The sequence below is a fragment of the Maylandia zebra genome, linkage group LG4, assembly GCF_041146795.1.
Source record: "Maylandia zebra isolate NMK-2024a linkage group LG4, Mzebra_GT3a, whole genome shotgun sequence".
In the NCBI taxonomy this organism is placed as follows: Eukaryota; Metazoa; Chordata; class Actinopteri; order Cichliformes; family Cichlidae; genus Maylandia; species Maylandia zebra.
Genome location: NC_135170.1, coordinates 10,550,438 through 10,563,661, shown reverse-complemented (window position 1 = coordinate 10,563,661; position 13,224 = coordinate 10,550,438). Strand labels below are relative to the sequence as shown.

The window sequence follows — 13,224 nt, the reverse complement described above, 5'->3', positions numbered from 1 at the left end:
GCTTTTGGGGTTACAACCAAATTGTGATGTAAAAGGAGCCTTCAAAGATAATGTTGGTACTCTTCATGTTCCAAATACTTAGAAATAAGTTATCAAATGAATTTTATTTAACGCTATATAATGGGGCATATTTACAGAGTTTTTCATACAGTAGACTAGGAGTGCAAATTGCTTCAGCGATGTTTTACTTGGAGTTTCGTGACCTTAGTTTTATAGTGAAGCTATATGACTTCTTATGGATATCCAATACTTTTGACTGTTTTACATTCTAAATTATCGTGACTCGTGCTGAGAGGCAACGTCCTGCAAATATTGCTCCTCGTCTACGCTTTAACTTCGACTATGTTGGTTTTAACTAGTGTATTTTTTGACTGGCAACTGAAAGGATTGCTTAAATTGAGTTGTTCGCATACGCATAACTGCAAAAATACGCTCTAGCATAGCTGCTCCCCTACACACACGTTTATGATCAATACAGTGAAAAAGTGGTGATGTATATTTTACCGTGGAGCTGGGAGTGTTGGTACCATATCCAGAAGAGGGCAACGACGCTAAAGACCATCGTCGTCCATCGGCCCTGCAGAATGGCAAACACAAATTGCACTTCATTTAATACCCACTGCACTGTAGTGCTATAAAATCAATATCACATAAGCTTCTCTGTTGTTTATTATTGATTTGACAAAAATCAAGATAATGAACCTGAAAGCCCAGCTAACCTAATTTCATTAACTACAAAGAGAAGTTTTAATTCAGCTGAAGAAAATCATGTTCTAGTGAGTTGCATTGTGACTCTGTAACTCAGATTCACAGTGAGAGGCAGGCAGACAGATCTGATAAATAAGGACAGAGGCTTTATAGGAGCCTCGACTTCCAACATGAGAGAGAGACGGAAGTAAATAACAGCCTAATTGGCCGCCTACATACATCTCTGCTGTTTGAACACGAGAGTGTGGATGGAGCCTCGTTGTTTTTAATACAGTGGATGACGTGAGGCGTTGTATTTAGTGTAAGGTAAATAAGGATTGTTTTGACCTATGAATAATAAAAAGCTATTCAAGTAGGGTGTAAGAAGGAAAATATGCAACTGGAAATGAGCGTGACAGCTCCCCTTTATGAAAAGATAAAAGTGGCTGATTGTCTATGGTATGAGCACCTGCTGTTTAAAGTTGTGGAAACGAAGCAAACCCTGAGAGCGAGCTCAAGCACTTAACTCGTGTCTGCCTGTAGCATAAATGCAGCCATAAAAAGTGCATCTTGTAAATGCTGCACCTAAATCCCAGCTACACCCCCTGTCTGCATCGATCCCCGAGTTATTATAGTTTCATATTTTCTACTTTTATTTCATTTCTTTTTGTTCTGTATTCAGTTAAGTTTGAGTTAGCGTCCAGAGTGGGTTAGCTCGCTTCGGTTTAGGTTTTTTGAAAATGTCCAAGATCTAGGAACGTTAGTGCAGACGTCCAAAGTTGGAATAAATACATCCATCAAAGCCTCATCAGGCAAGCTGTATTTACATATTTTTAGCAAATTAACAAATACTAAAACTAAGGATACTTTTTAATATTTTAGTTATTATTTTAGTTTAGTTAGTTCTTCAAGTCTTCGGCTTCCTCCCACAGTCCAAATACATGCAGTTAGTGGGGACAGGTTAATTGATCAATCTAAATTGCCCATTGCCCATAGTGAATTTGAGTGCAAATGGTTGTCTGGTGAACCAGTCCAGGGTGTACCCCGCCTCTCGCCCTATCACTGCTGGGATAGGCTCCAGCTCCCCCCGCGACCCTGGATGGATGGATAGTTCTCCAAGTTCATAAAATAGTTAGCTAGTTTATATTTTTTCAAAAGTCACATTTTTATTTTAATTTCAGCTAACTACATTTTCCCCCATAACTAGTGTTAGTTTTTAGTGAAGTTTTAGTTAGCTATAATAACCTGGACTGTCCACCATGGGGTCTGACAGCCTGTAGCTGCTCTACTCCAAGACTTTGAAATACCTGATCTCAGGACCATAAACTCTCCTTCTATTTTTAAATCACATTTCAAAACCCATCATCACATTCAGACTTCACACCCTTCATTATAACATAATTAAACAGCATTGTAGCCCATTGTTATCCTGATCAGTTTTAATCTGTGTTTTTGTATGTTTCTTGTGTATGCAAGTTTAAATTACTGCACCAATATGAGGCGACATTGAGGGACTCGAAAGGGGCCTATAAATAAAATGTAGTATTATTACTATTGTCACTTCCCACTCTGGGACAACTCACAGCTCACAGGTTTAATAGTTCACTCAGTGCACTACAATACATAGTTAGCATTTTGATATTAAATATTTATACATATTACCAGATAATACTTACAACCATAGAATACATCTAACGCTTTTCACACAATGCAGATTAGAGAGCTACAGTTGAAGACATATTTTCAAAATTAACAACTATTTTTGAAGCTTATGGCAAAAACAAATTACCACAAAAAGCAGTATCAAATTACAGACTGTAGTGAACATGATCCACTTAAAGTATTTTTCTGTAGGACGATGTGATTCGTGACTAAAAGCATGCAGACATTTGAGCATTAAAATGAAACGTGATGCCATGAATCTGCTTCTAATCCTCTTATAACCTGCCATAAGATTTCTGAATGTGACTACATGGATGCAGCCGTTGTTTCATGGCTCAAGGCCAAACAACTTATTTTCTGGACCTGCGCCTCCCGAGAAAAAAAGGGCCTTCTTCTCTAAACTGTTGTGTTTGAAGTGAACTAGTGTTTATAATATTGTTACACGCTGTCTTTAGCCTAAAGACAAAAGCAACCACGTGAAGGCCTAAATCTAAAATCTATTAACATGAACAGATGTAGATGTGTGACACAGGCAACAAGCGTGACTAAACAGAGAGGAGCTGTGAATGTAATGGCCTAGCCCTGTCATACATGAGTCACCCTGTTACGCTGTGAGAACCTGCGAGTGCAGCGAGAGGCTCTCCAGAATGTGTGAGATCTCTCTCAACAACACATCTGCACCTCTTGTTCCACTGGAGCTCACACCTGCTCGGTGTCTCTCCCCTCTGTGACCTTTGCCTCACACAGACTCTTCTTATCTGTCTCTATCTCACTTTCTATCCCTCTCACACCTCTTGTGCAAATATGGCCGAGAGTAAACAGGTGCAATCACAGTCAGTGTGTAGTCTGCAGTGCCGGGAAGCAGTCACCTTCTGGAGGAGGCGAATGAGAAGTGGGCTGGGTTGCTGGGAGAGAAGTTTCGTGGGCTGTCCAGTGGGCTGCTTCCTGGTGGGACAACAAGACATGCATTGAGAATGAGACACAAAAGAACGGCACGAGTGTAGGAGAAGGTCAAAGTGGTAGTATGTCATGCCACTGTGCCTTTTATCCTGTGGCCAAGTCCCAACAGGAAATCCAGTGACGTGCTGTGAGGTGCAGACGCAGAGCTGTCTCCCACTGCTCCTTTAGTTCAATATCACAGCATAACTACTCATAATAAGTAGGCAACGCTTTTAGGAGTAAACCGATTTAAAACTTAATGTAAACTAAGATTTTTTTCTTAAACCTAAGGGCCTATCTTTGATCTTTAGTGAAACTCGACAGGGAACAAATGCGAGTTACATATATATCCAAATTTCAAAAATATTTCAGACAAAAACAGAATCAACCTCATATGGGAGCTGTGTTTTCACATTCAGCTCAGTAAACTTTGAGATCATTGTTGGAAATATACTGCTTTTTGTTGTTTTCTTGCTATGATGACGTGTTTAGTTTGCCATGAAGACGGAAAACATAAGGAAACAACTCGTCTAGAGAATTAAATGTGTAACTTCTTTACACTGACACCAAGTGGAAGTTAATTGATCTGAGACACTGAAGATCAAAATGGTACGTTGGCCCTGAGAGGCCAAACGGACTGCAACTTAAGAAAACACCAGCAATAAGAAAAACGCTGCAAAAGCACACAAAACACAACAGAAATAGGAAAAAAGAAAACACAGGATGTGTTAGCCTAACTATTAGCCTAAAAAATCCGTCATCAGTATTATATGAATCATGATAAAACACATCTAGCTTGTTTTGGGTTCCTGCAACTGGTCTGTCGGGTTATTGTCTCCCCAGAAACACTTCCCTAGTGCCTTTGGAAATCTGTTTTTTCCTATTTCCGTTGTGTTTTATGTGCTTTTGAAGCGTTTTTCTTATTGTTGGTGTTTTCTTAAGTTGCAGTCCGTTTGGCCTCTCAGGGCCACCGTAAAATGGGCTTGATTTCACCCTCCATGTAAAATTACCATGACAACTTCAAAGGCTAATCATTTCACCTATTGACTGTATATAAAAAGTAGACATAAGCTCAGTGACATCAACATTAATTTATAAAATCGAGTTTTGATGTCTGAACATTACCAGTTTTGGCCTTCATATCTGTCTGTTTGTTTTTTTAAAGTAAATTTAGATGACACGGATGAGTGATAAAATTATGAGCTAATGCTAGCAAGCTTAGTTAGCAAGATGCATAAATTAAATGGGAGTAGCATGCAGACATAAAAACAATAATTATTTCTTCGTTTTAAACCACAAACAGTAGCAGGAATTATTCATTCTTATTTCTTCTGTAAAGCTGGACATGTTAACACAGAAGACTTTGACAACTGACTTGCTTTTGGCGCTGGCCTTAAGTGGACTTTATATTAAGCTAAGCTATCCTGTTACTAGCTCTAACTTAATTTTAACCATACAGACATGAGAGAGGGATCGATCTTCTAACTCTCTGCAGTGAAGTGAAAAAGAATAAAACTAAGAAACTGTAAACACATGATGAACCAGTAGAATAACCCTTTTTTGAGAGGTCGGAATATCTTCACCTATATTTTTGATCAAAATCAATTAAAATCAAGCTCACAGGGGAGGCGTTAGGGCTTTTGTTGTACATACCGAGGTGTCCAGGGAGGGGCAGAGGGGAGTGAGGCCGAGGGAGCGTGGGGGACGTGGTCGTCAGGATCAGACTTTTTCTGTTGCTTGTACGACAGCTGTTGAGAAAAAGAAGATGTAAATGTACTCACATCCACATTACCACAACAGAGTTGTGACTAAGCACTGTGTCTGTGCATAAATATATGCATGCACAGCTGTAAGTGTGGATGGAAGAGAGGCGGACACGTGAAGCAGCTCACTGCAGGGGCGCGACGGCGATACAGAGAATTCAATTTCCTCAGCCATCCATCCCTGTCTGCCTCCCCTCAGCTAAGATAAGAAAGGAGGAGAGAGAGAGAGGGAGGGATTGCCAAAGTTGGAAGAGAGAGAGAGAGAGAGAGAGAGAGAGAGGCAACAAGCAGGATAAGAAGAGAGGATTTAGGTGATATTTCTAAAAAAAAATTTTTTTTAAACTGGAGAGAGAAATACTGCAAAAATGTCCACTTTTATGACCTCAGTTTACTACGGGTCTCTTAATAGCAGTCACTACCACACTGACTCATTTCAAACCTGCCTGTGGGTTCCTCATGTCACACATGATATCATTATCTCTAACTCTGCCATTAGGCAGTAAACAGAGCAAGTTGTTTGCTTTCACTAGATCCACTTACTTTGTCACAATCACACCGGAGCAGAGTAATTTAATTTTGACAAACACAAACCAAACAAACAAAAAAAAAAGCAATGTGCTTTTCAAGGTGGCATGAGCATGGGGCATGAATAAATGCAAATAAATACAACTGGGAACAAAACGCAAGCAGCACCATCTCATCTCTGCTGCTGCCAGATAAAGAGGAGAGCTGGTCTCCCCTCTCTTCCCTTTCAGCCCGCTGTCACATGGGGTCACATGTGAGGAGGAGAGGTGTCGCCTCTTCTCCCCCTCTCTCTCTCTCTCTCTCACACACACACACACATATATATGCAGATATAAGTGTGATATAAATATATAAAGCAAAAACAGCACCTTAATAAAGCAGCATTAGCAGGGTCACAGACTCAGAATGACTTTAGAATTTTTCCAGTTTTCATTACTGATGAAATCATTCATTGCAGTTTATTTATAAACATAAATGATGTCATATCTGATAACTGGTGATGTCAGAATGAGGTCACACATGACTGTGACAGTATCTTTTCTGGTCACAACACTTAGTGATCGATTTCCATCCATGCATCCATCCAACTTCCATCTTTTCTGATTTGCTGGGTTATATGAATAGTACACTCAAGATGGAGAACCAGAGGGCCTTAATTCAGCCCTAATCTCCCCAAAATAAATGTAAAGTTGAACCACTATATTTGTACAAAAATCAGACCCATGATTCGTTTCAGTTGCATTAATGTCACTGACAATAAAGTGATACTGTAGTGTGGCACTATAGTTATTATTATCCTTGCTGTATAGGTTGGTCCAAACCTATTACTTACTGTAATAGATAACCATAGGTATACAATAAGTAACAGGAAGGTTCCAGCACTTTCTGTGAGTCTATGCAAGAGGAAGCTTTAACATCTGCACAACCAACCCAAAAAACACACTATGTGAAAGCCTTCCAAACCCTAGGAATATTATCACCCAACCATACTGAATGATTAAATAAAATAGAAGCTTTATCTTTGCTAATGTGTTTATGAATACAAATTACAATCGTATTTATTTTGGTACACAACTTTATGGAGGCAGTGCATGCAGTGGGAGGAGGTCTGGGCTAATTTTATAGAAAATCCAATCTCACTTATGTTATATGGCCAATGAACGACCATTCATTTCATCCACAATAAACTTGGTGTGTGTACTGCTGGGAAACCTGAGTGATTGGAGTGTCGGGTTTAAGGTCATTTGGATGAAGGGCAGGCTCATTTTGCTAGCAGATAGCAGACTGATATAAATCTAAAAAGCTGCCTTGATTTGAACTCATAAATTTCCATCTACTGTCAAGCTGTCAAGTGACAGTTTTCAGTGTTGGACTTTTATGTAAAGCCAAGCCTAACCTGCGCAGAATTAACGATAAGGAGCTGTGACTGCATGTTTGTCCATTCCTGGTGACACTCTCCACATTCCTAAGTGGATCTGCTGACATCAGGCATCCTTCCACTGCTACAGTGACTTTGCAGAATACATTATTTGCTCATCTTGAATAAACATATTTATATTCATTCAGTTTAGTTAAGTCTGATGGTGACTCTGCGATATGTCTCTGTAGAGTAATGTAAAAGGCTCACATTTCTGAGCAAGCTCCATCTTATCTCACCTATCTGTTTTCATTACCTGAATGCTGATCGATCAGCTGTGTAAGTAGCTTCTCGGATATTGATCACATATGCCAATAGACTGAATTGATAACCGCTATTTTGCCATTTCACACTTTCTAACCTGGACTGATTGTATCTCGATAATCACATTAAAGCTCTCGCTGTGACACACACCGTGACCTTGAGCTGATCCCAGCAAGGGACCATCTCAGCGAGTGCATGCATGTATTTTAAGTCAAACCCAGTGTATGATTATAGTTTCAGGCTTTCATTAAGATGATTGCTACAAGATTAATATAAAGACAAACTCGGCAGCAGGACTGCACATGGTTAATGAATTCTCAGTGCTGCAGGAAATCAATGGAGGCTGGGTGTAAACACACAGCACTTGGCCTTGAGCTTCTTCTGGTAGAGTTCATGAAATAAATGCTTTAAGCATGCAGAACCTTATTTAATACACATCCAGCGATTCTGTTTTGTGGCATTGCTTATGCAGAAAACAGAGGCTTTTTTTCCCATTCCTGGATGGTCAATCAGGATCAAAGAGGGGTGGGAGGAAAGGGTGAGGTGCACTCCAATACACTTAGCAAATATGGGCTGCACTAGCCAGTGGCTCAAGAGAGGGTGGAGGGGAGGGGGTGGTTAAGGAATGGATGCTGCAGCAAGAAAGGAGATGCACAGAGCGAGAGAGAGAGAGATGGAGGGGCTAGCTGGAACAAGCATGACATTAAAGTAAAATAAGGGAAAGGGAACGCCTCGGGAAACGAGTTGACTGCAAATTCAATAGAAGAAAAACAAGAGTTAGATGCAGGGAGGGTTGAAAGGGCTCACAGGGGTGCTCATTACCCACACACGGTAGATATGACCCAGTTTTTTTAAACCATTTTACACACACACACATACACAGTCTACATATATTCGTAGCATGAACAGAGCACGTGAGGAACATTGTGAGCAGATCATACAGAATAGAGTGTGACAAAACCAAACAAACAAACACTTGCTATCCACCGCTGCTTCATATTGATGAAACCACACCATTCGCAAGAGATTCTACAAATGTTAAATAGAAGCAGATCTGAGGCGCTGGTGAAGAAGAAGACAGTCCAGAAAAGTCAGGATTTAAGTGGTAGAGGAATGTATTGCTGATGAAGCGCTAGGGAGAGCTAACCTTTAGAGCATTAGGAGGTAAATAATGAAGGGATGATTCAGAGAAAAGGAGGAAATGGGATGATGACATTTTATTTTTCTTTATGAACCATTTAATGGCTTAAGACAAATGAAGATTCAGATTTCTGTTACTAAGTTACTGAGGTTGTAGCTTTATAACTCTAGAGGGAATGTGGTGGAGAGGAGGGAGTCATGGTCACATGATGGGTTGTTGCTACGCAGCCTGCAGCAGAGAGATATAAGATAAGACCAAGTCGGGACCACAGAGAGGAAGAAGAAAAGGGGGGAAAAAGCCACTGAAGTTCACTGCTTTATGGTGAAGGGAGGGAGAGTGAAATAAGAGTCTGGGCAAACAAAGAAGTAAGCTGTAAAAGGAAATTAAGCAATAGGGACTTAGTAATAAAAGTGGCCTTCCTAAAATGGTTGGAATGAAAATGATGAAACAGAAAAAGCTCTGTAACTTTTTCCGCAGCACTATGAGGTGGGGGATAACTCAGGGAAGAGAACCACAACCTCACCACAAAAATATAAAGTAAATGTAAAAAATGAATAAAAATGTCATACATACAACCAAACCATATGTAACCGGTGTGTTTCTGCATTGTGTCTGACAAAGAAAGGTAAAAGAAAGAAAGACCTCCAAGTAAATAATTTGCTCGCTCCAGCTCCTCTGACCAAATACAAACAGTGGGGGAGAGGATTAGCTCAACCCACCACAACTCCCAAGCTAGCCAGAATTATATATTCATGCTAGCATTAATGGCGCCTACACATTTCTAACATCTAACAAAAACAGGCACAATGATGACAATAATTGAACTAAAGACACACAATCAGAAATATCATGGTGGCTAAATATACATTATATGTGTGTTGTACAGTGTCTGGAAAGAAATGACACCAACCTCTTCCACAGGGGAATTGTAGAAAAGGGTAGAGACCAAAAGGGTACACTGTATTTATAGGGTTGCACCAAAGAAGAAGAAGAACAATGATGAGGGGCTCCAACTGATAAAGAACATAACTACAGGCTTGAAGGTCCTAAAAATCAGGTATAAACTGGAAAATAAAATTTGTGTAATTATAACAATATGTAATTTATGGCCGGGTTACACATACAAGCAAATATAAAATGATTACAACATCTGGGAGGTGATCTCTCTATCGAAATACAAAATCTCACTGAGTAACTCTTAAAGCTTCTTCGTCTGGCTGCTGCTAACAAATGATTCGTGATAAATGACTCGGCTGAATCTGTGCCAAAGGAGGGTGAAACAGCAGGTTTTTGGTCTTCAAAGCTAATCTACAGAGAGCCGCTTCACTCCCTATTAATGCTGCTTTACAGCTACAGTGCACTTCTCTCATCACTAAACAGCTAATATTTCATATATCATGTATAATATATCATCTGCTTCCAGACAAGAGAAGCCAAAAGTAGACACAAAAAGCACAAAATTCATACCAGTGCTCTGAACGAATTTTAACCAGATAAACATAGTTTTGTGACAGGGTAATCTATTTTCCCCATAAAACTAGCCTTCTGCTGATGCATGTCAGCCTATAAAACAAGCAGCTTGTTATGGTGACTCAAAGCGATTGTTCTCATATCGCTTATGTCAATCCTGACTGGTCCGTCTTTATAGAAAGGCATTTTTCTACATTTAAAGCAGCATAAAAAACCTTAAAATCAAACTATATCTACTATTTCAATCCAACATGTCCCTCATATGTTTATGGCCTGAGTAAATAATAAAGTCTTAGACAGAAAAATCAAACACTGTAGAGGAGGGCATGCTTTAAACTGGAGCTCCCTTGTGTCTGACTTACTGCTACTATGTGAGCGTGCATTTACAGCCACCCTTGCATGTAATGTCTGTTTAAAGAAAATGAATAATGGAAACAGTCAAAACACTTAACTCAAGGCTTCAAACTTCACTAACCAAGCTACGAAACAGGAAACTGAGATTGTGAATCCTCCCCTATTTAGACAGTGACTGAGATCCTGCCTGTGTTAGAGCAGATACACATACAGTTAAATCCAGTCCTTATAATTTATGTTCTTTTGTTAATTGCTATGGAAAAGTTGTAAGACATTCTATGACTTTATATAGTTACTAAATTATGACTGGAAAACCACCATTGGGTCCAAGGGGACTCGTGAAAATCAGACAGAAGAAGGAAAATTCCCACAACAAGGAGCTAGGAAATTGGTATTAAGTTACCATTAATCGTGATTCATTTAGCTGAGTAAGCAATTAATCCTATTATCTCTGCAGTAAGATTAGGGTATGACATCAGGCTTTATTAAATACAGTAGATAGAGTGGGTTTTGTGCAGGATATGGACAGAGTGTATTGATCGTTTTCCTCCATCTAAACTGTAAGTAGGTAGGTCTGGCAGTACTGTCAATTTGGCCACATGACCAGCAGTAAAAAGGCAAGGACAGACAGTAAAATGGTCATGGAGACAGCCTGGGGCAAAACACTGTCCTCACGCGGCTCCATCAAATCTCCACTCAGCTACACCAAGCATTGTGCTAAATGTCAAAAGCACTGCCTCATTGAATGCACCATGGCCAAGAGAAAAGTCAAACAGACACCATCATTCTTATTTTTCCTTTTTTTTTCCATTTCCGGTTTTCCTCGGCTCTCCGGGGTCCCAAAGCTCCCTGAGAGGAATTCAAAGCCCATCAGCAAGGATGAAACACTCTTATATATATATTTTTTTGTTTTGTTTACTCTAACAGGTTCAAATCTTTTCTTGTCAGTCTGCAGTAGTACAGAGCAGCAGACAGGAGCAGGATCTATCAAGCAAGATTTCTGTAAGAGGAGCCCTGAGAGGGAGACAGTGGAGGAGGAAGAGGATCAAAGGCTGTAAGAGTCCCATTACTCTAACACTAAAGGAAAGAGTGCCCTTCACTGAAAGCAGGGCTTAATAGGAGATATACTTGTATGAGCTTGTAGGTATTGAACTTTAGGTTCCTCTTGGGGGTAAACTGCATCACTTAGTAGGACGCACGCTACAGTCAGACCCAGGTGCCTCAGCCTCCCACGGACCTCCTTTGGTTTGCACATAATTGGTTAAGTGACGCGTAATGGGTTATTTAGTTACAGAGGAGACGTGTTTATGAGGAGAAGATGGGGGTATAGCTGGCAGCATGGTGGTGTGTGGAGAGGACACAATATGTGTGTGTCTCAAAGCTGTGTAATGTGGACGCACATGCACCGGGTGTGATTATGTCTTTCTGTTTGTGAGAGCACCTGAGCCACAGCACCCAAGGTAAACATGCACAACACTCACCAATTACTGCACATCGTCTCCACTCACTTCTCTCTGACCTCTAGCGCCTGATGCCTGTAACACTGGGTCTTGCTACACTACATATGTCAGGACAGTAATAAAAGTAATGGAGACCTTTTATATGAGAATACTTCAAACCGTAGATTCTTCATCTTTGGGGGCAGGAAAAGAAATTTTACAGAAACCTTGAGAGATCTGCTATGTCTGCATATGGCAGTTATATTATGGTTGGACATTTCCCATGTGGGGAAGGGGTTTAGCTGTAGAGAAAGCATCCTGACTCCTGACATCCTAAAAATCACCCACTTAACCTATGTTCCCAAAACGCTGTGTCTAGCAGTCAAATGTTACGGGCACTATTACCATCACTGAGTAGAGAGAACAATACATTGTTACAATTCATGCACTGCACAAGTAAGTATACATAAGTGTACTACATAAAAAGAATATAAATCGACTATCACACCACACCGCTTTACATTACAGGGCCTTTATCATCACACAAAGAAGTCAGGTCCCCTAATGCAACCAACACATATTCTCACGTCCCCATGACATGAGAACAACACATGCACATAAACTTTGTTTATTATTATTTAAGATGTGTCAGAAAGTAAGCACGGGCCAAAATGTCCTCACTTTCCAAAAATGTCCCCACTTCCAAGGTCTAAAATGCAGGTCCCCACAAATTCAGCCATTCAAGTACACTTATACACACGTGAATAAAGAAAAACCAAAATTTCAATCTGAAGAAACTGTTTTTTCCTTACTTAACATGCCCCATGTACGAACAGAATAAGTGCATGACAGGGAGATGAAAAAGAAATAAAGAGCGAGTGAGAGAGGACAGTCAAAGCTAGTATGAATCTCTAACGCGCTCACGTAACCTTAGTGAGCTGGTCCCTAATGGACGAGCAGACACAGATATCACCCCAGGGCCCTGCATGCTATCTCAGTCTCTCCCCCTTTCACCTCTTGCACAACCTCTTTCTTTTTCAACTTCCATCACTTTCCTTGTCTTAATCACCCAATGCCTTTCTTCCGTCTTTGCTGACTGGGATTTTCTTTCCGTATTTCGTTGCTTTAGTCCCTCAGAAATATGTTTTTAAGGGAAGTGTTTAAAAGTGTCGTGTTCCGATCATTCTTCACTAACTAAATCCACGCGCTAGGCTTCAGTATCACTGCAGGAGTGTGGCAGATACTAAAATGGCGAGACTTTGGCATATTCCCATCTGTCTGCCTGTGCATCTGGGCTCAGGTGGGCCATAGCAAGAGTCTATTCTCTTCTGTAATAGAAGCTATTTTAATCCCTGATCAGGAATGGAGAATAAAATCACTAAGCGAGTCAGTATGACCTCCACTGCTGCTGTTACTAAAGAGAAAACCCCCAGTGCCCAAATGTCACCTCACTTTGTCAGGTTGTTGACAATGGAGTGATTAAAAGTATCTATTAAGCACGAGTTGTATTATGGGCTCGGACTACTAATTCAGAAAATGTGATAATGACATTATTCTTTATAG

The 13,224-nt window shown here is 40.2% G+C and overlaps 1 protein-coding gene across 3 annotated transcripts in view; it reads right to left on the bottom strand.

Moving 5' to 3' along the window:
* The window catches only part of LOC101483414 (microtubule-associated serine/threonine-protein kinase 1), a 57,860-nt gene that overhangs the window by 26,859 nt on the left and 17,777 nt on the right, over positions 1–13,224 (bottom strand). For all 3 annotated transcript variants that reach the window (XM_004562959.3, XM_023153199.3, XM_076882964.1), the window contains 3 exons: positions 4,942–5,036; positions 3,219–3,294; positions 505–577 (listed from right to left, as the gene is read on the bottom strand). In XM_004562959.3, coding sequence (XP_004563016.1) covers positions 505–577; positions 3,219–3,294; positions 4,942–5,036 — 244 coding nt within the window. The remainder of the gene's footprint in view (positions 1–504; positions 578–3,218; positions 3,295–4,941; positions 5,037–13,224) is intronic.